At 46.5% G+C, this 27,016-nt stretch overlaps 1 protein-coding gene across 1 annotated transcript in view; it reads right to left on the bottom strand.

The window, feature by feature from the left end:
- Positions 1 to 27,016, bottom strand: part of ST14 (ST14 transmembrane serine protease matriptase) — a 42,165-nt gene that overhangs the window by 14,535 nt on the left and 614 nt on the right. Inside the window, exons 2-7 of the mRNA XM_086678661.1 lie at positions 3,878 to 4,037; positions 3,404 to 3,531; positions 3,127 to 3,197; positions 1,843 to 2,000; positions 1,590 to 1,625; positions 1,122 to 1,362 (exon numbers count right to left, since the gene is read on the bottom strand). Coding sequence (XP_086534787.1) covers positions 1,122 to 1,362; positions 1,590 to 1,625; positions 1,843 to 2,000; positions 3,127 to 3,197; positions 3,404 to 3,531; positions 3,878 to 4,037 — 794 coding nt within the window. The remainder of the gene's footprint in view (positions 1 to 1,121; positions 1,363 to 1,589; positions 1,626 to 1,842; positions 2,001 to 3,126; positions 3,198 to 3,403; positions 3,532 to 3,877; positions 4,038 to 27,016) is intronic.

Consider the following 27,016-nt stretch of genomic DNA (forward strand, 5'->3'; position numbering starts at 1 on the left):
GTTTATTTCGTTGTACAATTCATGAATTACAGAGAAGGGAAGAAACCTTGCACAAAAAGGGTGTTCAGGCTGGAGTCCTAGCTGCTGAGCTACGGCAGCAGATGGTTCTATCTTGTTTTGGAGCCTGAATTCTAGCCCATTATTTATCACAAAACGTCTGCCCAGCTCATTTCCACAGACAGCACGAGAAGGCTCTGGCCCACTGAGTCAGGGAGAGCTCGGGAGAGGGCAGCTCATGCCCACCCACGGCGCTCTGAGAAGCACGCTCGAGCCCCACAGCACGGGGCGGGGGGCAATCATCTCAGCACCCCCCAGTTCCTCAGCAGGTGTATGATGCCTTTTTATTTCCTGTAAGCCTGATGCTTCGGGCAGCTGGGGGCTCGCCGCCTCTGGAAAGACTGCCCTTCCCAGGACTCGCCAATTCCTAGAGATAGTCAACTCACCCTCAGGGAAGCCTTTCACATACAGACCAATCAATCCAGAGCCCACACCCCAACCACCTCCTCCATGGGGCTCTTCTCTCCAGGCCACCATCCGCCCGTCCTAATCACCCCACGACCAGATACCTGACAACTAGAGATAGACGTGTGCCCCAGAACCCACTGGAATTACTCAAACCAGTCACTCCTAAACCTGCATACACTGCCCTGCCTGGCCCTTCCGGCAGAAACCACAACAAAGGCTCCTGCCTGTGTTCTCCTCCGGCCCCCTCTGCCTCCTGACTGACCCTGGGGCTTCCCCATGTGGCCTTGTATGCCCTCTCCTCTGGGAACTATAAGTAACAAACTATCTTTTCAATGGCAGCCTCCTCCTGGTCCACTGGCCTCAATATAAGCGAGTCATGATAAAGTGGGCATTTTACAACAGCAGTCTGCACCTCCGCTCTGGCAAGGAAAGGAACTGCGCTGTGCTCACTGGCATCTAGGGACCAGTGAGCCTTCCTCACCCTTGCCAGGGCTGAAATCACCCCCTGAGACGCTCTGGGAGCTCACACTGAGGATCACACACCTGCTCTCGACTGCCTGAAAGTCATAGGCTGTATCTCCAACCCACGCTACACTTCCCTCCGGAGGCAGCTGCCGAGCTCCCGCAGCCCGCCTCTGCTTCCCCGGGACACTCACTGCACCACGGCACGGGGTTCCACGGGGCTCAGGGTGTCATACACCATGACCAGGTCACTGCCACGATCGTCACAGGGCGCGACATCAAAGCTTCGGAAGGTGAGGCTCAGCACGGAGTCGGCGTCCCCCCGCAGGGTCCACTGGCAGCGGGCCCGAGCCGGGTATGGGCTGTCAGGGAAGCCAGGCGTGGTGAAGCGGGTCACCTCCCCGCTGCGGGCGTGCAGGGCAAAGCTGCAGCTGTCTGTGTGGGAGACGGAGAGGGCAGAGCCGGTAGGGGCGAGCAACCCAGAGCCTCCCTGGGGGGTGCACCCAGGGAGATGTGCCAGGCTGCCCTGGACCCAGAAGAGACAGAAGAGGGAGCTTCTCACGGCCTGGGACAGGTGGGGGATGTGTATGACTTCGGGGGACCCCCTTGACTGAAAGGGTGTCTGGCCACATCCATCTTCTCTGGGAGGAGGGCATACTTACTGTCCTGGGTGGTCTGCACTGTTCTGGGGTCAGTGGCTGAAGAACAAGACGGAAAACACAGTATTTACTACTGTGGTCAATTTCCTTCATCCTGCTTCCTTATTCCCCTAAAGGGAGGTCCCCAGCCAGCAGACCGTCTTCCCTTCTGTGCACTGCCTCGGGAGTGCTGCCCTCCTGCAACGGTCCAGGGCCTGGCCCTGCTCCAGAGAAGCCTGGCCCAGCAAATGCCCATGCCCAGCGTCCCTGTACTCACGGAAGGCCACCACCGAGGTCAGCACGAAGGAGTTGAGGGCGCGGGCACGGGGTGGCATTGTGACCACACGCTCCTTTGCCATGGCGCTCTCGGCCTCCTCCACCAGGTACTTGGGGATGCTGAACTCGGACCAGAAGTAGGCAATGACACTGCCCTCGCTGTGGGGAGAGGGGTGAGCCTGAGGCACAGGCGGGCGCCAGGCACCCCACCCGTCCCCACACTCTCCCAGATGCTGGATATAGATGCGATGGCTCAGGCTCCCCAAGAGACCTTCCTCCAGGCAGGGCCCACCTCAGATTCTTTTATGCTTGCCCACCTTTCGATCCTTTAAGCAAGAGATCTTGCCTCTGTACCCTCTACTCTCACAGTCTCTCGCCAACCAGACGTGTTCTGGGGCCAGCTCAGGTTTGGGAGTGGGAAAGCAGCCTGGATTGTGAGCTGTCAATGCTACCACTAGCTTGGGCACGTTGAATATCAAACTCTTGAGTCTGTGTCCTCATCTCTGAAAGAGGACAAGAATGCCACCTGCCAGCCAGCACTCATAAAGATTAAACTGGGGCACCTGGGTGGCTCAGTTGGTTAAAGTTCAAGTCTTCATTTCGGCTCAGGTCGTGATCGTATAGTTCGTGGAATCAAGCTCTGAATCGGCATTGGACTCTGCTAACGGCACACAGCCTGCTTGGGATTCTCTTCCTCAACTGTCTTTCTGCCCCTCCCCACTCCCGCGGCCCACTCACTCTCTCTATCTCAAAAAAATAAACATTAAAAAAAAATTTTTTTTTAAGCGCACATGACTCTTGATCTCGGGGTCGTGCATTTGAGCCCCACATTGGGCATAAAGATTACTTAAATAAATAAATAAGCTTTTAAATAAATACGTAAAGATTAAACTAACTAAATCAAAAGTACTTTTGAGATAAAGTCTATTTTTAAAAAAGTATGTTGAAGGCTGCCTAAGCAAGGAAAATATGAAGACTCACCCAAGCCTTCCAAACCCAAATTTAGAAACATAACAAACGATCATCACCATTACTGAGTGGTTTACATGGAGGACACACCACACCTGTCTTCACCCGTGGCACCTGGGGACACGCCTACGGATGGCTACCCCTGCCCTGGAGACAGCAGAACTTGTGGGCTAAAGTACACACACCTAGGGAAGAACAAGGATGGCACCTTGCTCCCCATGCCAGACCTTGAAGCTGCATCACCCTGCAGGCTGCGAGCTCTCTGCCCACCTACCACACAGCACTGATCCCACCCAGCCTTCTCCCCGGCACCCACCTGAAGGCAGTCACAGACGACTTCTTGTAGTAGGGGCCGAGGGTCGGCACCCCACTGTACAACAGCTTCAGCTGAGGGCGAGAGGGAATGCTCACGGCATGCCAGAGAACAGCAATAGCCCACTGCCCAAGCCCGTGCCTCTCCCTCCCTCCTGGGACCCACCGGCCAGCCCAGGGATCCGGGAGTGAAGGGAGCAGTGTTCTTTCAGCCTGGGTGAGGCTGGGAGTGCCAGGGCAGACCCCAGGGACAGGGCTCCCTGCCCAGGGACTGGACTCACCGCTTCCTTCACCTTGCTGGCCAGGTTTGCGAACTCCGTGGAGTTGGAGTTCTCATAGGCATCCAGAAAGTTCTCATTTGTGATCCTCAGGTAGCCATTGAAGACCTTCTGAACCCGCGCATTCTGGTCTATGGGAGACCAGAGAAGGAGGGTGGTCAGAGGAAGTGACACCGTCATGCTACCCTGGTCCCCCCACTGTCCTCAAGCTGCCCTCAGCAACCCTGGAGGAGTGAATGCCAGGAGAGGCCAGTGGATGCATGAGCCTGTGGGCCAACACTCCTCCCTTATGGCTTGGAAGAGCCAGGGGAGCCAGGGCCCTGGACCCTTCCTTACCTACCCCCAGCTGCACCCTCCGGTCTCTCCCTCATGCCCACAACCGGTGGCCCCTATGTCTGTCCACTGAGAGAGGACACACAGCCACCATCCTCCCCCTCCCCATCACTCTCCCCAGAGCCAACCCCTGGCTCTACTCACACTGGAAGTGCCACACCATGAAACAAGTCATGAGAGAAAGCAAGAAGATGCCAACCAGCACGGCCACCAGCACCACCCAGCGCTTCGGGCCCCGCTTCTCAACCTTCTTGGTATTGTTGACTGGCAAGAACTCCACGCCTTCCTCAATGCCCTTCATGCTCTGAACAGAGAAATGAAACACAGCTCAGAAACTTTCTCTCACCTTAACAGCCTCCCAGCCCTGCTCCAGGAAGAATGTTTACACTTTGTAAGGTCCAGCTTGGAGCAAAAAGCGAGGAGAAATGAGAAGTGGCCTTCCCATCCACGCATCCCAGTGTCAAGGCAGCGCCACACGTGTACTGCTTAAGAATTGATAGTTTTTTTTTTTTATTAAATTTTTTTTTTAACGTTTATTTATTTTTTTGAGACAGACAGAGACAGAGCATGAACAGGGGAGAAGCAGAGAGAGAGGGAGACACAGAATCTGAAGCAGGCTCCAGGCTCTGAGCTGTCAGCACAGAGCCCGAAGTGGGGCTCGAACTCACGGACCGCGAGATCATGACCTGAGCCGAAGTCGGACGCTTAACCGACCAAGCCACCCAGGCGCCCCAAGAATTGATAGTTTAAATAAAAATGAAACAAACAGGCTGTCTAAACCCAGTCATGGAGACTCTCCACTTAAATGAATCATCTCTGACGCAGGTACATGCCCGCATGTGGGGAGAGCAGGCCCAGCCCAGGGCCGTGATTGGCCACCATGGGGTCTCTGTGTGAGCTTCTAGAGGCAGCCCCTCCTCCGGCTAACGCAGCCCTGCAGCCTTGGTGCAGGGAGACCCTGCCAGATTCAGTCCCCACTGATCGCGGGGAGGCAGGAGGGGGTGGGCAGGAGCCTATGGGCAGCACGGAAACCGTACAGCCAACCTACCCGGTGCCCTTGCTCTGCCAATGTTTAACCAGCCCCAAGTAAAAAGGCAGTAAACCGGGGCAGCCCTGCCGTGCCACTGTGGAACAAGCCACTGTTTCTCGCCTTGGTGTCCCACGCCAGAATCTCAAGGTGACATGAGGCCAAGGTTCTACGGGAATCCACACCCAAGCTCATCCCAGAGCCGGAAAAGCAAACAAAACACCCAACAAACAGGATGGCAGCTTACCCAGGTTCCTCCCAGTCGGGGCTATCCAGGAAGAGAGGGGACATGAATAAGACGACAGGCGGGGTGTCCGTCGATGACAGGCGGGGTGTCTATGGGCGCCTGATGACAGAGAGGCAAACTCTTCTGCCCTATAACATACACTCTGTCTGCCCTAAATCCCGGAGAGGAGCTCTGCCCTTTCAGGTTTAACTACCTCAGACCCACTCCAAAAAGGGTTTGTAATAAACGCAATAGCCCCCGAATTCCACAGATGTGGCCATTTCAACAGTTTCCAGATGTGGTTCTGCTGGTGTTTACCTCACACTCTTGATGTGCTTGAACTAACATTTCTTGATTTGTTACATTTGAACATCACCTGTTAATTTCACCATTATAAAAGAGTCTCCCGACTCCTGACATGTTTGGATACTGAAATTTCTATTTTAGATCCTTACCTGGTTACTTCTGTGACTTTAATACTGCATACAGAACACACCTCATAGCTAGCCCTGCCTTGGTAATTATATTGCAATATATAAATGAATCAAATCAACATGTTCTATACCTTAAACTTACACAATGTTCTTATATCTCAATAAAATAAATTTCTAAGAAGGAAAGAAACACACTTCAGAGACAACTGCTTAAAATGCTTTCACAAGCTGCTTATTCTGGGATTTATCTACATATTTCTAAATAATATGCAAATACCACTATCTCTTGATTCATCTATTTAAAATATAATCATCTGACTTCCTATTATGATAATGTGAATTTTAATATACTTCCTTCTCTTTTTCTCACCCATCCTCCCAATAGCTATAGGGCTAAAGTTGTTTTTTTTTTTTTTTAATTATATCCACATTCTATATCTAAATTACTATATTTTCATGACACTTGAACAACATGGGAGATGAGGGGTACCCACCCCACACATAGTCAAAAGTCCACATGTAATTTTTGAGTCCCCAAAACTAAACTACTCACAGCCTACTGCTGACCAGAAGGCTTACTGTTCAGCACATATTCTGCATGTTATATGCATTATATACTGTATTCTTACAAAAAGTAAGCTAGAAGAAAATGTTAAGAAAATCACAAGATAAAATACATTTACAGTACTATACTGTATTTATTTTTAAAAAAAACACACATATAAGTGGAACCACACAATTCAAACCCGAGGTGTTCAGAGGTCAACTGTATTAGTCTTTGAAAACATTGTTCATTATTGTTTCCCTCCCAGTACAATAATTTGTTTCTCCTGCTGCCAAATTTCATTTACCTGGGTGTCTTTTTAACATATACTGAAGTCTTTCTATACAATCTAAAAGCTACATAATACTCTTCCAACCTTCTACATATAAAGTCTGTCAAATACCCTCTCACTTCATTTTTTTCCTGGAAGCTTCCTTTCTAGAGCCCTCTGTCCTTTTCCATAGCTAATGTCTGGAACTTCCTTCAACATCACCCTGGGAATTTCCTTCCTCTCCCTCTTGTGTTAAAACCCCTATTTCCTGGATTCCATATCTTCATCTTTCTTGGCTTACTTCATTTTAGCAGAACACATAGTTCAGTAGCTTCCCAAGAGGGAAATTTTTTAAGACTGCATTTTTCTGGAAGTATCTTCACTCTGTACTCGCATCTGCTGATAGTTTAGCTGGGTATAGAACTATATGTTTCAAATAATTTTCACTTAAAATTTTGAAAGCTCATTGTTTTTTAGCTTTTAATTTTGCTTTTGAGAAATAAGATAACAGCACAAATGCATTATTTCTTATTCATAATTTGTTACCTTTCTCTGAAAGCTTTGAGGATTGCTGTGAATTGGGTCTTTAGATTTCATTACGCTGAGCTTTCCACCTGCTCTTTGAATTTGGAAATTCCTATCTTTCAGTCTGGGAAACTTTCTTGTACAGGCATACCTTGTTGTCCTTTGCTTTATTGCACTTCACAGACAAAGCATTTTTTACAAACTGAAGGTTTGTGGCAACCTGTGTTGAGCAAGTCTTATCTGCACAATTTTTCCAAAAGCATTTGCTAACTTCATGTCTCTGTATCACATTTTGCTAATTCTCAAAATATTTCAAACTTTTTCATTATTATTGTATCTGTTATGGTGATCTGTGATCAGTGATTATGACTGAAATCTCAGATGATGTTTGACAATTTTTAGTAATAAAGTTTTTTTTTAAGTTTATTTATTTATTTTGAGAGAGAGAGAAAGACACTGAATGCACGAGCAGGGGAAGGGCAGAGAGGGAGAGAGAGAGAATTCCAATCAGTCTCCGCACTGTCAGCACAGAGCTTCACATGAGGCTCGAACCCATGAATTGTGGGACCATGAACTGAGCTGAAATCAAGAGTCAAATGCTTAACTGAGTCAGATGCTTAATCACCCCACTAATAAAGTAGTTTTAAATTAAGGTATTTACATTGTTTTTTTTTTTAATTTTTAATGTTTATTTATTTTTTGAGAGAGAGAAAGGCACAGCACGAGTTGGGGAAGAACAGAGAGAGAGGAGAGAGAGAATCTCAGATAGGCTCCACACTTGTCAACACAGAGCCCTATGTAGGGCTCAAACCCACGAAACCATGAGATCATGATCTGAGCCAAGATCAAGAGTTGGATGCTTAACTGACTGAGCCACCCAGGTGACCCTTTACATTGTTATTTAGACATAATGCTATTGCACACTTAGTAGTGTACCTCCTTCATTTTCTCTGGTCTATCTTTCTGCAATTCCTATTACATTGATTCTCTACTTATTGTTTTCCTGCTATTATCCACCTGTTTATTTGTTTGTTTGAAGTAATCTCTATGCCCAACATCGGCTCAAACTCATAACCCTGAGATCGAGAGTCACATGCTCTACTAACTGAGCCACCCAGATACCCCCATCTCATTGTTTTTCAACTTCTCTAACTGAAATTTTCATTTCTGCTGTTAGCTAATTTCCAAGAGTTCTTTCTTGATCTCTGAATTTTGGATGCAAAATCTTCCCATCTTTATACTGCTATTGAGTACCTTTTCTCTGTTTTTTGGCTTTCTCTTTCATGTTGAAGGCTTTCCTCAAATGCTTCAAGATGATTGGTTATTCGTTTATATTTAAGAATGAGGTCCTAAAGGTGGTTTGGAAGCATCACTTACCACAAATGGATTCACTGTAGGCTACAATTAAGTGGGTATCCAGATTTTTTTTACTGGGCACTCCCAACTGTCAGGCTATGTTTCTTTTCTATGGGACGGTTTAGTTGCTCCAGAGAATCATTTTCTAATTTCCCGGATACACTGATTTAAACCCAGGCACTAGCATTCTGGAACATGTGAAAGAATAGATCTTTGGCTATTTTTCATTCCTCACTACAGACTTCCTCTGCACGTAGTGTCCTCAAGTCTAGAGAAATCAATTTCCCATCCCTATGGAGGACTGGTGGAGTAGAGGTATCTTTGTTTGGGACTGAGGTGGGGATCTAGGGATTTCTAACAATGCCCCTCCCTAGTTCTCCTCTATCTCATAGCCTGAGCCAAATTCTTACACCTGGTAGAGGACATTATCAAAGACTGTAAGAATATTTCCAAGAGCTAAAGAGAGGCACATATCTTTAAATGCAAAGGGTTCACTGAATGGTAAGAAAGAGAAATGAAAAAACACAACTAAATATATCACGATAAAATTCAAGATAAAGTAGATCCTTTACATCTTTACCTGGTATTTTTTCCCCTCTCTCATATTTTACATTTCTTTGTCATTTGGTTCTATTCTGGGATTTTTTAAACTTATTCTTGTGAACCTTTAATGGAATTCTTAAAATAATTTCACTGACATAAAATTGACATGAAATAAACTACATATTTAAAGTATACAATTTTTGGCATATATATACACCCATGAAACCATCACCACAATCAAGATAATGAACATATCTGTCACCTTCAAAAGTTTCCTCGGGCTCTAGCCTCCCTCCCATTCCTCCCTGATTGCCTTTCTAGTCCCAAAGCAACGACTTACCTGCTTCCTATCAGTAAAGACTAGTACGCTTTTTCTAGAACTTTTTATAAATAGAATTATACAACATGTACTCTTTATTGTCTGGCTTCTTTTACTCAGCACGATATTTTGAGACTCATCCATGATATTAAGTTTTTAATGTATTTTTTTTAATTTTTAAAATGTTTTATTTATTTTTGAGAGAGAAAGAGAGACAGAGTGAACAGGGGAGGGGCAGAGAGAGAGGGAGACACAGAATCCGAAGCAGGATCCAGGCTCGGAGCTGTAATCACAGAGCCCGACATGGGGCTCAAACTCACAAACGGTGAGATTATGACCTGAGCAAAAGTCGGACACATAACCAACTGAGCCACCCAGGCACACCAAGTTTTTAATGTTAATAGTGCATTCCTTTCTATTTTTGAGTAGTATTCCATTATATGGATACACAACAATTTGCTTACTTACTCACCTGTTGATGAACATTTGGGTTATTTCCAATTTGAGACTGTTACAAATAAAGCTGCTATAAACATTCCTGTACAAATCCTTATATTGGCATATGCTTTCACTTCCCTTGGATAGATACCTATGAGTGGAACAGCAAGTTTGTATGACAGGTGTATTTTTAACTTTTTGAGAAGCTGCCAAACTGTTTCCCAAAGGGACTGTATCATTTTACATTCCCATCAACAGTGTATGAGGACTTCCATTGTCCACATCCTATCCAACATTTGGTATGGTCAATCTCTTTTATTTTAGCCATCCTAACAGATGTATAGTGGGGTTTCATATGGTCTTAAGTTGCTTTTCCCTAATGACTAATGATGTCTAACATCTTTTCATGTGCTTAACTGCCATTTGTTTATCTTCTTTGGTGAAGTGTCTTTTCAAATTTTTTCCCTAGTTTTTTAAATTGGTTTGCTTATCTTCATATTACTGAGTTTTGAGAGTTCTTTCTATATATTCTAGATACAAGTCTTTTAACAAATACAGAATTTGCAAAGATTTTCTCCTAATTTGTGGCTTGTATTTTCACTCTCTTAACAGGGTCTTTTGAAGAACAGAAGTTTTTCATTTTGGTGAAGTTCAATTTGTCAAGCTTTTCTTTTATGGACTGTGATTTTGGTGTTGTATTGAAGAAATCTTTGCCTGATCCAAAACAAGAAAGATTTTCTCCTATGTTTTCTTCCAATAGTTTTACAGTTTTAGGTTTTATTTGGGCCTATGATCCATTTTGAGTTAATTTTTTTTTTTTTTTTATTTATATGGTGGCACCTGGGTGGCTCAGTCAGTTAAGCATCCAACTCTTTTTTTTTTTTTTTTAATTTTCTTTTTCAACGTTTTTTATTTATTTTTGGGACAGAGAGAGACAGAGCATGAACGGGGGAGGGGCAGAGAGAGGGGGAGACACAGAATCGGAAACAGGCTCCAGGCTCTGAGCCATCAGCCCAGAGCCTGACGCGGGGCTTGAACTCCCGGACCGCGAGATCGTGACCTGGCTGAAGTCGGACGCTTAACCGACTGCGCCACCCAGGCGCCCCAAGCATCCAACTCTTGATTTCATCTCATGTCATAACCTCATGGTTTGTGAGTTCAAGCCCTGTTCAGGTTGACACTGCAGAGACTGTTTAGGATTCTGTCTCCCTGTTTTCTGCTCCTTTCTCTCTCTCTCTCTCTCAAAAATAAATAAACACTGGGGCACCTGGGTGGCTCAGTGGTTGGGCAACTGACTTCGGCTCAGGTCATGATCTCACAATTCGTGAGTTTGAGCCCCGCATCGGGCTCTGTGCTGACAGCTCGGAGCCTGGAGCCTGCTTCAGATTCTGTGTCTCCCTCTCTGTCTCTGCCTCTCCCCCACTCACACTCTGTCTGTCTCTCAAAAATGAATAAATGTTAAAAAAAATTTAAAAATAAATAAACACTTTTAAAAATTCTTTTATATGATGCAAGGTATAGATGAAAGTTCTCTTTTTCTTTTCCTTTCTTTGTTTCTTTTTTTTATATGGATATCCAATTGTTCCGCTATTGGGACCATATTTGTTGCACAGACCATCCTTTTTCTACTGAATTGCCTTTTCACCTTTATCAAAATCAGTTGTCCAAGAGATGCCTGGTTGGCTCATTTGGTGGAACATACAACTCTTAATCTCAGCGTCGTGAGTTAAGGCCCCATGCTGGGGATGGAGTTTACTTAAAAAAATTTTTTTTCAATCATTTATCCATATATCTGTGGGTCTTTTTCCAGACTCCACTCTGTTTCATTGGTCTCTTTGTCCATCTTTATGCAAATATCATACTGTCTTCATTACTGTAGCTTTGTAAGTCAAAAAAACTATTGAAATACTAAGTGAGTTTAGCCAGGTTGCAGGATACAAGATTAATACACAAAAATCAATTATATTTCTATGTATTATCAATGACCAATTGGAAATTTAAAAAAAAATTTAAATAGCATTTACAATAACATCAACAATATGAAATACTTAGGGGGCAAATCTGACAAGAAATATACAAGACCTGTATGGTAAAAAATACAAAACACTGCTGAGAAAAATTTTAAAAGACTTAAATAAATCAAGTAATATCCCATGTTCATGGATTGGAAGACTCAATATACCTGTCTATTCTCCTCAGATTTGTCTAGAGATTCAGCATGATCTTGATCAAAATCTCAGCAGGCTTTTTGGAGAAACTGATGAATTGTTTCTGAAATTCATGTGGAAATGCAAAAGATTCTGAATAAAAAGAACAAAACCGGAGGGCCAATGTCACTGGATCTCAAGCCTTATCATAAAGGCAGTGAATCTTTTATTTCAAAAATCATATACAGTATTTCATTTCCAAGAGTGATGTTTTATTCTTTGATGGTCACTTTTTTTTTTTTTTTTTAGAGAGAGAGTGCAAGCAGGGGAGAGGGGTAGAGAGAGAAAGAGAAAGAGAGAGAAAGAATCCCCAGCAGGCACCACACCCAGCAAAGAACCCCATGCAGTGCTCAATCCCACAGTCCTGGGATCATGACCAGAGCCAAAATCAAGAGTCAGACATTCAGCCAACTGAGCCGCTCAGCAGCCTCATGATGGTTGCTTTTTACAGCCACCTTTTCTTATTTTATGAATTCACTACCTTCTTGCTTTTTCTTAGGAAACTAGATTTTTTTACATTCAGAACTTTGTCTTTGCCTTTCTCTTTCAAGATGTAGATTAAATGTCCAATGGTCCTTGGCTGTTTAATAATCATGTTTAAAAAAAAACAGTAAAGTTTTGGCTAGATTCTCAGAATAGAGTGTGTGTACGTTTACATGTGTTAGATGAAATGTAACAAGATAATAGCTTATTTCGTTTATTTTCAGGGCACAGAGTGGCTCAGTTGGTTGAGCGCCCAACTCTCAATTTTGGCTCAGGTCATGATCCCAGGGTTATAGGCCTGAGCCCCAAGTCAGGCTCCTTGCTAAGCATGGAACCTGCTTGGGATGGTCTGTCTCTCTATCTCTCTGTCTCTCTCCCTTCACTCTTCTCCCCTGCTTGCTCTCTCTCTCTTTCAAAAAAAAAAAAAAAGTTTATTTTTAAATTCCAGGGTAATTTCACAACTATTTTGGAATCATTCATGGCTTGTGCCATCACTCCCGCTCTATAGATACGGCAAGGAGAGATGATGACTGCAAGGTCACATAGCTACTTGGTGGCAGACCCAGATTAGATCCTGGTTTTCTGCGTCCCAATGTGATCAGCTCCAGGAACCCAGGAAGCAGGTATTAAGGGAAATAGAAAGCAAGTTCCTTGGGAAGGGGAAAGTAGCTGACAGCATGGACAGCGGACTCCAGGGGCCACCCCCAGGCTTACTATGGAGCAAGGCTGTCAGCATGAGGACTGGCTCAATGGCAGGGTTTGGGTTATCCCTGCATGTGAATTCTGGGGCTCCCTTCAGCCCAGAAATGTTGTCTAATCAGTAACTAGACTGCTTCCTTTTATAACCCTACCCTCAACTCCATTTTTAGGCACATTAGAGATCATACTTGCCTAACCCAGTCACTTTACTGATAAGGAAACTGAGGCTGACAGAGAGGGAGTGACCTGTCCAAAGTCACAAAGGCAGTGAAGTCAATAAAGCAGCAAAGCTGAGACGAGAGCCACACCCTTCCAAGCCTACCTGGGGTTTCAGGCAAGCATATGGTCCATCAGCCTCCACAGGAGGAGGTGGCAGGGAGCTCCCTCCACCCCCACCCAGGTCCTAACTACTTACATAACCATCTCTCTGCAGGACCATAAAGCCAATGGAAGACAAAATATGCCAGGGCCTGCTTCTGCCTCTCCTTTCTCTCTTTCATAAAAGTAAACACATGAGCAGGTGCACATAAAAACTCAGGGCTGTGAAGCCAGGTGCTTGATTATCATGAACAGAGATAGAGGCCACATAACTCTTGAAGCCAATTCCCACCAGCCAGCTCAAGTTAGACCACGACCAGAGTCCCCAGAAACACAGCATGGCTCAAGGCCAGCTCAGACAAGGGAGCAAGGAATGGTTTCCCCAAGGACAGATGCACATAAAGGGCTTGGAGCACACAGACACACACAATGAAAACCCTGGAGGGCTGAAGGGGGAGAACCCAGGTGATAGGCTACAGGGACAAGATCAGATTATCACCATTCCCATCCACTTCCTGGAGGGAGATAGAGAGTACAGTCCAGAAATCCATGAGGGGAGATGTATAAGCCCTGGAGAATATCTACTTTCTGTTGTTTTAAGCACACAAATCCAAATGATACATATCCTCCCCAAGGCCACTGACTGTCCAAAAACAATGACTTCTAGAAGGTATCTGATGATATAGGAAAGATTTTTGCAGTCACCTGACTACCATCAAGTAAAAAATTCACCAGAACTGGAAGTGAAATGCTAAGCAGACAAAACTTGGTGTCCAAGTCAACCAAAAAAATCCTTCCATTTGGAAGGCAACTTCTCCTGGGTCCCCTGTCACCAGCTCCAACTCTCCAGGGCCACCCTTCCATGGGCTCCAAGGACCAGCAAAAGCCAGAATTTGTCATTGGTAGCTCAGAACATGGTCTTCGCTAGAGAAAAGCAACTGGTAAATGTTTACATTTATAAACAGCAAAAATAATACTGACTATCCAAACATCTACACAAGATTTCAATCAGAGCAGATGAGGAAAAAGTTAATCTTCATGCCAGACATTTTTTTTTTAATTGTTCCTCATTTGGCCACGGTGGGGTGTGACCTGATGAGAAGGCAGGGGATGAAACTGAACACTGAAGAAGTCACTCAGAGTCCTGGGATGACATCACACAACAACTGGTAATCTGCTTCTGCTGTTGAAGATCAAGATCAAGGGGCAGAGGTGACATCAGTGGCTGAAGACACAGGTGTTTTGCTTAAACCTGAGATAAGGACAATGGTGGTTGGCTTCATGTGCCACTGTCAGCTTTGTCATTGACTTGTGGCAGGGTGCCCTTCACTTATAGCTTTGGTGGCTCAGTATACCCACCATCAGCTGAGACGGATCCCAATTCCATGATGTCATCACTGCCACCACAGTCATGAGAACCAAAACACACCCCTCAGATGATTCAAGCAAGAAAGGACAGTCTGGCCATCTGCAATGGTTTTCCAAGGTGAGGAGGGATGCTGTAGCCCTCATACATGCCCTCCTTTGCAAGGACAAAGACAAAGCCAGCATAACTCTCAAGGCCACCCCCTGATACCAGTTGGATTTAGATCCTGGCCAGGGTCCCCAGGAATACAGCATGGCTCAAAGCCACTTCAGACGACAGAGCAAGGAATGACTTCCAAACACTAGAACTGTACTTGTCATCCTGGGTGATGCTGAGCACAGATGTGCACAGAATTGAGATACCAGAGGTGACACTGGAGAAGGGTCTCTACTTAGATGGGCTCTCTCCAAACTCAGCAGCTGTGGACAGAGAGCAGCCAGCCCATGTACAGGCTCCGGGGGCAAGGACTTCACAGTGGCCAGCACAGAGAGGACACCTGATTTGTTCATCACAAGATGACTAAAGGGACAATGAGAAGGGAAAGAAAGCCCACATTGGAATCCTCCACCCACTCACCAACCTGGGGCAATTGATCTCGCAGAAGCGGGAGTCTCAAGAAACCCACAAGGAGCTACAGTTCCCATGATCATACCACCCCAATATTTCCCAGACTTGTCAGGTCACGAAAAATTATAAAAGAATAAAATAAAACAAACACAGGGCTTGCTCAGCATCTAGATTCCCAAGCCTCTCCCCCTGGAGATTCTGATAGTGTACATCAGGGGCAGGGCCCTGAGATCTGGAAGTTTAACAAGACCCCCAGGTTATTCTTAGGAACCTGACGGTTGGAGAACCACCACCTACCATTTCCCAGAGGCCACCTGCCTGGCTCACCCACTTCCCATTGCTGTGAGAGGAACCAGCTAGGTTCGAGTTCCACCCGCCCTATTTTAAGCAACCACATGGATGCAAGGAACCTGCCATATGGGGCTGCACTTTGCTTCTTGCCCTGGGACCCTCCCACGATTAGGGTATAAGCATCGCCCCAAAGTCCCCGAGACTGCCACCAGAGCTCCTCGGGGACACACACTCCCAGCCAAGGCCTAGTCAGCTGGCAGTGGACTCCCTAAACCCTTCTTCCTTTTTGGTGCCCAACCCTCTCACCCTTGCCCTTTGACTCTGTCCTTGTCTTCAGCTGCCCCACCAGAAGCAGCTGCTGGGAAATGGGTGAGGCTTCGGAGCCCTAAAGTGGGTCCGGAGCTACCTGTGGATCTGTGACCCCCAAGCCATCTAGGGGAGCAGAAAGCTGACCCACAGCCAACAATTTGTACTGGAGGAAGTAAATCGCAACTTGGCACACCTGGTCAGAGCAGAAAGGAAAGTCCCCAGGGGGCTGACTCAGCCACCGTGGGCGCTCTGTCAGCACAGAAACTCAGTAGGTCTGTAACAGCCAGTATCTGGCTACTGCAGGTTTCACGCTGTGTCCCCTTCCCGACTCACTGCAATGCCTGGGCCCTGCCCCAACGGCTGTGGGCCTGGGAGCACACACATCTGCTACAAGATCCCGTGAGGGCCCAGAAAACAGACTGGGGGCAGGACCACCAGATAAAAATCCCTTCTTTCCTTTCTCAGGGCATGGGGTGGGTATCACCTAGGTTGGTGATCAGGCCTGAGAACCCTGAACCACTGGAGCAAATATTTCTCACTGTGCCTCAGTTTTCCCCTCTAGAAAGTGGGTTAATAACCCCTTACAGCCTTCTAAGTAGAGGTGTCGTAAAACATAATTAGCTGATTCCTGCTAATGACAGAGGCCTACCTACGATTTTCATTTCTCCACCCACCATCCATTCACCTGCCTAAAGCGACCAAGGCCCATTCCTCCCTCTGGGATGGTGGAACAGCTGAGTTCAAGTTCAAACATTAAAATGAATCAAAAAACCCTGGACAGTACAAGTCTACCGTGCAGCCTCAAAGGTAACCCAGGTGCTCTGCCCTCTTGGCACTCTCCTCTAACAGCACCAGGAAGGCCTCCTGCTCTTGACCAGGGGGACAGAAGAAACCCCTCCCAGGGACCTCTGCACCTGCTCACAGCCCAGAGGCAACTCACCTACCAAAGCCATGGAGTCTGCCATCTACTTACATTCTAGGCCTCATCTGTATTCCATGTTTCTGGTCGTTTCCAAAACATTTTTTTAAATGTTAAAATCCATTTCAAATGCAATTTTTTGCAGAGCCTCAAAATAATAAAACAATAAATGGACTGGCTGAAGTAGCCTCAGGACCCAGGGGGTGTCCAGACTATTCCTTGAAACACTGTCCTCAAGGACTGTGACAGGTTTCCAAACCACAGGGTCTCCCTGGGTGGCTGTCAGAAAGGGGCCAAAGCCCGCAGAGGCTCTGGGGATGCCCTGACAGTTCCCAGGGCTCTCACCCCCATCGCCTCCGTGCCTCACAGCTCAGGGAGGGACAAGGGAGGCCACCACAAACATATTCATGATTTTTGTGCATCTTTGTGCATTTTTAATATAGGTTATCTCTAATGCCTACAACTAAGTTTCATTTCCAGATGAAGAAATGCATAAAGGAGGGCCACCCAAAAACCTAGACAGCTATAAAGTGGCAGGCACAATTCCAGACTCCAAAGCCAGTGTTCTCAGGACCCTCTGCTGCTTCTCAGGGGGTCAGCGATCACCCCTTCTCCCACAGAGGTACAGATGTGCACACCGAAGTTCAGAGAGTAACTGCCTTAAAGAACACTCTACAAAACTCTACCTGTGACACAACGTGTGTCTAGGGCCTGAGAGGCAAGAAGGCTTGACCAACATTGCATATGGATTCCTACGCCTACAATGCTGGTCTAGGGGGGCTGACTCCCCCCACTTTGACCTTGCCCCCAGCCAGGAAGCCTCCAAATCTGTAAGGAGCCAGGAAGCTGCTCGTATCCTGCCCACTCAGAATGGCTCAGCTCTCCTTTACCACCTACCAAACTCACCTGCCCTTGAAAATGCAGCTCAAGGCTATGCCCCTCCAGGAAACTTTCATAAACCACCTTAATCCACAGCACCTCCTTATGACCTGCACCACCCACTTGGCATCAATGATACCCCACTGCCACGCTAAGCAGAACAGGCAGTCTTAGGGAGTCAGGGTAGCCCAGTTTCTTCTTCATACTGCTTCTCTCCCCAGCCCCCTCTATGACGCTACCCAGAGGTAGCACTTGATTGGTGGGTTGGCTGATTGAGGGACTTCTCTTTCCATAGCCACACTTGGGTAGCCTACCCAGGGCAAGCTGGGCTAATCTCCCAGGTGCCAGGGCTCAGGAAAGTTTCCAGATTTGTATCCCAAGGTACCTCCATCCACCCCTGGAAGGGGAAAGAATGCGCTCAGTCCACATCCCAGGATTTTGCTGACAGCACCCCCGTACCTCCTAACCCCTCCCTCAACAAGCACTCTGGTGTCAGCCCTGGCCTGGCCACCTGCTACAGGCAGCCCCACCTAAGTTTGGACTCTCCCAGGCTCTTCCTCTCCTAGTTTTCATGTTCAAGTACATGTTCCCCCCCAGGACTCAACACCTTTGTGATTCCAACCTGAGAATTCCATCTCTGCTTCCAGATCACACCGTGGGAGAGAACACCAACAGCAGCCCCCACCCCTCCCCTGGCTGTTTGATCCTCCCGAATCTGCCTGGGCCCCATCCTTATTCTCCTGAGATCCTTTTCTGGCCCCCACCACTGTCACGGGATTCAGGGAGCAGACACATCTGCCAGCAGCAGCACAACCAGAGATTACACCCGAAACTAAACAAGAGGAAAAAGCCGATTTCACAGGCTGATTTCACAGGCTGGTGCTTTTTCATTGACCGCATTTTTTTATGGAGATAACTATGTTTACGTGCAGTTGTAAGAAGTAACATGGAGAGATCCCTTGTACGTACACTTTGCTCGGTGTCCCCCAACGGTAACATCTTGTGAAACTCCGGTATAATACCACAACTGACCTAGGTTTCTCATTTCACTTGTACTCGTTCATGTGCGTATTACGTTCCACATAACTGATCACCAGCATAGGGACCTATATCCACCTGCACAGTCAACATAATGGCCGGTTCTGTTTCCCACACAAAGATCCCTCCCTCTGCCCTTTTGTAACCGTGCCCACCTCCTCCCTGCCCCCTCCCCAACTGATCTATCCCCATTCTAAAATTGTCCTTTCAAAAATGTTATATAAATGAATCATCCAGGACATAATCTTTTAAGACTGCTGGCTTCTTTCACTCATTAAGATTCCCTGGAGAATCATTTGAGTCACTGCATGCACCGAGAGCGTGTGCTTATTACTGCTGAGTAGTATTCCACGGCACGCAGGCACAACAGTCTGTTTGACTGCTTCTCCATTCACCTTGCGAGGACCTGCAGGAGTGAGTGGAAAAGCCCAAGTCCACCTGCTTCCTGGAGCTGACTAGATCCCAAAGCCTCTGCTCAGGCATGGTAACAGAGCCATAAACCTAAGGGTCAGTGTGGATGAAAGGCCTGGATAAGCAAATGGGAAAGCACAGCCTGACAGTAAGGCACCTGGAGGCCCAAGTCCACATTCAGGAACCAGAATCCCAGTGGCATAAGCAGAAGAACAGGAAAGAGGTGAAAACTTGGGAGACGGTGTCCTTGGAATCACATTCCTAGAGCTGGGCCAAATTGTAGGTGTCATCCTGCCTCCCATCTTCGCAGGGCCATCCTTTCCGGGGCAGAATAGCACTTTCCTTTAGTGCCAACCTCAGCATCACAATAACCCCTACACGTTAGCATTGCAATAGAGCGGGCCTAATTTCTCCAGCTGGGGGCAGCTCCCCAAATACTCAAAAATACTAGAAATAATCCAAATCGGCAATCAGCAATGGTGCTCTTGGAGTCTGCTCCTAATCTGGGGAAACGTGTTCCACTCAATTATTCAAACAATGTGTTTTCTAAATCTCTGGCTATCTCATTCAACCTCACAGCAATATCCCCATTAAGACACGGTGCCCAGAATTCAACAGCATACTCCAAATGCAGACCAGTGTGGTCTCCACAGGGGCTATTCGTCAATGACATACCTTATCCTGACAGCTCTATTTCCGTTAATGCATTCAGTTTGCACATACAAATAATAATAAACACATGATGATACATCCACTTGATGAAAGCTTATGCAGCAATCAAAAACAGGTTTTCAAAGAGTAGGAAGTATCATGAAAAAACTCTAATATGCAATGTTAAATGAAAAAAAAAAAAGTCAAAAAGTTCATATGTACTTTCCATCCCTCTAAACTCAACTCAGGTGTCTCCCTGAGAGATTCCCAAGGAGGGGTTCTCCCCGTGGGTTTTAGTCAGGTGACTAAACTCAGTCCCAAGGGTTCGCCAGCACCCTGTGCACCCCCCAGTCCCAGCCTTGTCCCAAGGTCAACCAACTGCTCCTTAAGGATGGAGAAATGGGGCTGTCTTGTTCCACAATCCCAGCATGGGTTAATAAATTTTGATGCATTAACTGATTACAACCATGGCTTTAGCTACAGAACTGGAATTACATTATGATTCTATTCTGGGGAAAATACATGTCACATATATTAACATCCACATAAATATTAGTCTATGCATTAAAGACTGTGAGAGAATATAAGCCAAACTATTCAGAGGGGTTATAAAACCCAGAGGAAAGAATTTCAGAGGAATTTCACTTTCTACTTTGCATATTTTGCTATTGCTTGATTTAAAAAAAAAAAAACAAAAACAAAACAAAACACCTTCCTTGTATTTAGAAAAGCAACTTAGAAAAAAAAGCAACTTTTGTATTTAGAAAAAAAGCAACTTTTTTTTTTTTTTAGAAATATGCATAGGCAATACCAAATTATTAAAATGCCTCTCTAGGGTACTTTCCCTCATTTTTTAATTCTTGAAATATGCATATATTAGCTTTTTAAATAATAATTTTAAAAGGTATAACCAAACAAAAATATGAAGGAGGAATTTACTGTACATTTTAGGGAACCACAGAACATGCCTGGGTTTTACTGAGCTTGCCACTGACTCAAAATATTGGATTTATTTTGGTGCCCTGCTTCTTCCTTCTCACTCTCCTCACGTCTCAACTGCGGGAGGGAGGTGGTTTTTGTTTCCACTGTTAGGGTGGTCACTAAGCACAGCACTTAACACAGATCAACATAATTCTGTTCCTGCCACCCCATCACGTTGGCTGTCCAGCTCCTTCTGACTCAGAATTAAGTCATTCGAGGTATCGGCCTTCCCCTCCCAGAAGAGTGTCATTTACAAAACTGATAAGCAAATGCTCCAAGACCTCAACAGAGTTGTTAGTAAACAAGAAATGGCACAGAACTGAGGAGGGAGTTAGGAAGAGACCCCAGGCCCCTGCACAGTGACATGGATCCATGCATGGACCCTCTTAGGCACAGTCAACCAACCTACTGGGACCCCACTGCCCACCAGCCCCCAGGCCTCCGCCACGCCAAGCAGATAAAAGGCTGATACAGCAATTCCCCAGGACACAAACTGTGTGTGCACAAGGAACTAGATAAAACATATGCGTAAGGTAAGGCGTGGAAAGAAGCGTGAAGAATGTAAACAACCCTATTTGTGGGCTTAGGTAGGTGAATCTTTCCTTTTTTCATTTTAAAATTGCCTTTATGATTTTTAATCATGTGTATAATAAATAAAGCTACATTTTGTTCAAAGCCTTGTTGAAATCACATCTCCAGCCAGTCTCCTGGTCTACCAGATGAGTAACCTCATCAAAAGGGGAAACCAGACGAGTTTGGTGTGAGAGGTTTCCGTGGATGTGTGTCGGCGCCTGGTGCTCACCACTTTGGTTAATGACGTGTTCCAGTACTTTGCTGGGGATATGCATCAATGACCGTCATCTTTGGAATACAACTGTATAATGGCTTGGCGGTTAAGATGTAGGCTTTGAAGTCACATAGATCTAGGTTTGAACCCTTGTTCTATCTCTAATTGCCTTTGGGTCATTATGCATACCTTTTGAGCCTCAGTATTCTCAGCTTTAAACTGGGCGGTTTTATTCACAGAGTTGCTGTGTGGATAGAGAAAGATACTGAATTGAAATACACATATTTAGTGAGGGTAGAAACAGTTGTGATCATATTCTTTACCTTTCACGATCCTCACTATCTCAGAGACACCAGGGATTCAAGATTTTGACCAGTTTGCCACCTATCACAAGAATTCTAAAGATTTTGTTGCCAAGCCTGGACAGAATAAGCAAACTCAGAAAATATGAGATTCCAAGACAGCAATTTTAGTAGACACCTGTGTCTAGAAAACTTCTTACAAAGAAAAAGAGGCAATTACTATCCATGAACTCTGAACAAACCCCAAATACGTTTCTGAACAAACCCCAAGTACCTTCTCACCACTGCCAGCCAGAGTGAGAGTTCTTGGAGAAGCCCAGAAGTTCCCATTCCTGTCTACTAATCAGCCGTTATAATTTTGGTAAGTCCCCAGCACCTCAGAAACATCCTAACAAGCAAAACCCAGTTTCTTATCCAAACCAAACTCCTTCTCACCCTTAGTAATCCATCCCACCCTGAGCACACTGGACTGACAGCCGTCCTACACTCTGGAGGCCCAAAGAGAATAGAGCAGAGCCAGACTACCTGGCTTCAAATTCCAGTCCCACTACTGTTTCACTCTGTGACCTTAGGCAAGTTGCTTAGCCTCTCTGTGCTTCATTTTCCTCACCTATAAAAGGGTAGTAATAACACTGAGAGGTATAATACACGGTATATGATCAACAAATGCTAGCAATGATCTCAACACTCCAGTAGCATATGCACAATGTCAGAAGCAACATCTTTGGGCCCTGGGCCCAGTGGCTCTGTCACACTGTCTTCTTCTAAGAACAGACTCTCTCTCTTAGGAGAGACATGAGCCAACCATCTGGTCAGAACCAGAAGCCCAAGAAGGAAGTGACACCAGGGGAACTCCAGCATCACAGTGGCCACCGGCCACCAGCCACAGGGCAGGCAGCCACACCCCCCAGGGTGCAGTGTGACAGGCCCAGGTCAGGGAGGCTGTGTTGACATGGCATCGTCACCACCAACAAGCCGGCTCTGGGCAGATCCACCCGCGGAGGGTCCTCACAGGTTTACACAACTTAGGCTTCAGACACAGGCAGCTACCGAGCTAGGATTGTCTTCTCTGCCTCAGTTTTCCCATCCCCTAAGTGAGGCCATGAAGGTCCAGGTCTTCCCAGGACTGAGGTGCCAGGAAGCACCCTGGGATAGGCAGGTTGCCTGGGAGGTGAGTCCCCACCTGAAGAACTGCCCACCTCCCCTGCTGTGCCCTCACCCACTGCACACACTGTCATGGCACATGGGCATCCCAGACAGCCCCAGTACCTGCTCAAGAGAACCTAGAAGAAGTAAGTTTTTTAAAGTTTCGTTCTGTATGGGAGGGAGGAAGACAGGGATGAGGAGTCAGTCATAGGTCGTAGGCACACATTTCTTTTCCGTAAAAGGATTTTTCTCATAGAAGCTGCATAAAGGGTGGTCTCATTTCCCAGCTCCTCCCAAAGAGATTCCGTGTGTTCAGCGGGACAGGCCAGCACTTCTGGGAGGCCAGTGCCCTGCTGACAACCTTAGTTCTCAGCCTCTGCACACTCCTCCTACCAATACTACATCACCTTCTTGTTGTCTCCAGGCTGTTTCCAACTCAGAAATCCAGGGAGAAGATATTTGCAAACACATATCAAATAAAGGGTTAGTATCCAAAATCTACAAAGAACTTACCAAACTCAACACCCAAAAAACAAATAATCCAGTGAAGAAATGGGCAAAAGACATGAATAGACACTTCTCCAAAGAAGACATCCAGATGGCCAACCAACACATGAGAAAATGCTCCACATCACTCATCATCAGGGAAATACAAATGAAAACCACAATGAGATACCACCTCACACCTGTCAGAATGGCTAACATTAACAACTCAGGCAACAACAGATGTTGGCGAGGATGCAGAGAAAGAGATCTCTTTTGCATTGTTGGTGGGAATGCAAGCTGGTGCAGCCACTCTGAAAAACAGTATGGAGGTTCCTCAAAAAACTAAAAATAGAACTACCCTACGACCCAGCAATTGCACTACTAGGCATTTATCCATGGGATACAGGTGTGCTGGTTTGAAGGGACACATGCACCCCAATGTTTATAGCAGCACTATCAACAATAGCCAAGTATGGAAAGAGCCCAAATGTCCATCGATAGATGAATGGATAAAGAAGATGTGGTAGGTATACACACACACACACACACACACACACACACACACACACACAATGGAGTATTACTCGGCAATCAAAAAGAATGAAATCTTGCCATTTGCAACTACGTGGATGGAACTGGAGGGTATTATGCTAAGTGAAATTAGTCAGAGAAAGACAAATATCATACGACTTCACTCATATGAGCACTTTAAGACACAGAACAGATAAACACAAGGGAAGGGAAGCAAAAATAGTATAAAAACAGGGAGGGGGACAAAACATAAGAGACTCTTAAATATGGAGAACAAACAGAGGGTTACCGGAGGGGTTGTGGGAGGGGGATGGGCTAAATGGGTAAGGGGCATTAAGGAATCTACTCCTGAAATCATTGTTGCACTATGTGCTAACTAACTTGGATGTAAATTTAAAAAATAAAATAAAATACTAAATAAAAAAAAAAGAAAGAAATCAAAACTGTGTGATCTGTACACCAGGCTGCAACTTACAAAGGGCTTTCATGTAAAGTATCCCTGTTAATTCTTGCAACAAACCTGTAACACATATGTCATCCCCATTTTATAGCCACAGAAACTGAGGCTCAGATTAGGTAACATCTGAGATCATCCACCAGAAAAGCAGAGGCACCAGGTCTTAGCTCCATGGTGGACACTCCAGAACTCACAGATGGCCTCAGGTCCCAATTCCCCTACCCTGACCCTTCAAGCCCGGATTAGCTGTTTCCTAGGTGCCCACCCTGGGTTTCTCTGGAATCTAGCACTTATCATACACACAGAACTTATTCCACAGAACTTATTCCCGCCCATATTCCACACTATACTGGGTATTCCTTGAAGGCAGGGGCTATAGGACTAGGATCTCTCTCAAGTGTCATTGTCCAGTACCTGGCACATGCTCAGTAGGTAGGTATGTAATAAATATTTGTTACATGGATGAGTGAATGACCAGTTACCAAAGAGATGACTCTGAATAGCCCCCACACCTGATTTCCCAATCCTGGTCTCCATATGCCTGGGGGATACTGACTCCTACCCAGGGCAATCTTGACTTGAGAAGGAACCAATGGAGCTCAAAGCACTTTTATAGCTCCATCAAATAGGGCCCAGACACTCAAGGGCCCAGATACTCACAACAAGGGCCCAGACAGTCAGTGAGGTGGGCTTCCCAGTTCTCACTGGTGGCCATAATAATTGGCATCTGTACACCTGCTCTCATGGAGGGAGGGCTCACACGATCCCCAAACACCACGTGCACATCAGGGCCCCAGAGACAGTAGGGAACACTGAGGTGGCCACTTCCTACTTACTGGGAACAGGGTTGGGTAGGGCAGGGGCCAGAGTCATCAGCCTTGGGAAGGATGCAGTCACATACAAGAATTTTAAGACCGACCCTTCTTCATCTGTGCAGGAATGGGAATGCCAGAACATGGAACTCGGAAACAATAGTCCCCAGGTGGGGCTCAGCATGACCCAGCCAGGCAAACCCTGGGGCAGAAGCTGCACCTCCTGGTCAGGGAACAGGTCAAGGCAGAGTCTGCAGACCCTGACTGCAAACACTGCAGGGTGATCCAGAGAGTGACCTTTCTGCTAAGGCATGGAATGGGAAGGAATATTCAATGACTTCCTGGAGAAACGGAAATGAGCTTTGGGCACAGCAAGCTACTTTCTTCAGGGCACACTGCACCACATCTAACTTTTGCACAACTCTCTTAGCATGGCTTTCAAGACTGTAATTTCCTTAGGGGAACAATCATATCTTATTTTGTCTTTGAGAACCTTCCATCCCTCCTAGTGCCCAGCCCAGGACTAGGTACAGAGGTGGTTCAATGGAGCTCAGCGGGAGAAAAGACAGAGAGGGTGACCCGCAGGAAGAAAAGTCACAGAATCAGAGGTGGAAGGAAGAACCCAATGAAATAGAGAATGCGTGAGCTTCACAGAAGATGAGAAAATGAGCAAGGGCTTGCATGGGACAAGAGAAAGCTGGCTGACAGGAGTGTGGGGATGGGCCCCAGGCCCAGCCCCCGGTAGGGGAGGGGGTGTGGGCAGAGAGGCAGCACAGAGGAAGACTGCAGAATCCCACAAAGGGAAGTTGAGGGGGGAAAAAAAAAACAAGCCAGCCCTGAAATAACAAACACTAAACAGCAGGCCCTCTGCTGAGGAGGCAGGAGTCTAGAGCCCCAACGGGCAATTATCAACAATTCGTAATTATCAAGGATTCGTAAACATGGCAGTTACAGAAAGGAAAACAGAAGGCATACATCTGGGGAACCCGCCTCGAGCAGGGAGCCTCCGCAGGAACACAGGCCCGGGGCTCCAGGCTGGCTGCCCTATCCATGCTTCCTTCCACATAGGAAGTGAAAAATGGAGAAAACAAGAGTGTCCAAGCCCAGCTGCTATCTGTGGTCCAGCTAGCCACAGCAGCCCCAGAATCTGGTCTTAAGTCAAGATGCTGCTTGGAGAAAAGGAACTGATTTCAGAGAGCTACACAATCTGGCCTGTGTGAAGCAATGGCGCAACCTGGGGCAGCAGATGTTACAGGACCAGGAGAGTAGAAAGAGTGCGGGCCATGCAGAGCCACCCCTCACCTGCAGAGAAAGCTCCCTCACAAAACGCACCCCCCCCCCAGCACCCACCCAGCGCCAGCCATGACCTGGGCTTCTCTGGCATTTCAGGGAAACCCAGGGTCCCAGCTGGACAGAGGCAGAGGTCTGGTTGCTAGTCCTGCCTGGGCACTGCCACTAGGTGTGTCCATCAATAAAGCACCAACCCATCCCCAACTCTTACATCAAGGTTTAAGGTCTCCGGCGATTTTGTCTGCCAAACAAGAGCTTCCTGCTTGGGCATCTTCCAAAAGGCTCAAGACACATGTTCTTACATCCCTTCTCACAAAATCACCTTCCCAAAGGGCTTCATACCCTCTTAGAGAAGGCCAGACAAGTCCAACCCTGGGGTCCTTAGCACCAGGCTCTATGGCACTCAGAGCTCTGGTCTCCCAGTAGCCCTCTGCAAAGGTCGCAAAATGCCCTCTGACCAGGAAGGAAAACAACGAACTCCCGCAGAGACCAAGGATGGCTATGACCCCAAGGCCCCCTGGAAACCATCCTTACTCAGCCCAAATCACCACACTCCGGGCCTCCGCCCATGGTCCTTTCCAGATGTGCACTAAGAGTGCGGAGTTAATGGAGGGACCGAGATGGAGCCCTTTTCTCGGGTCAGGGAAAGGACCGAGTGGGCAGGAAGGCT

This window comes from Puma concolor, chromosome D1 (genome assembly GCF_028749965.1).
Source record: "Puma concolor isolate L17-30 chromosome D1, mPumCon1.1.hap2, whole genome shotgun sequence".
Lineage (NCBI taxonomy): Eukaryota > Metazoa > Chordata > Mammalia > Carnivora > Felidae > Puma > Puma concolor.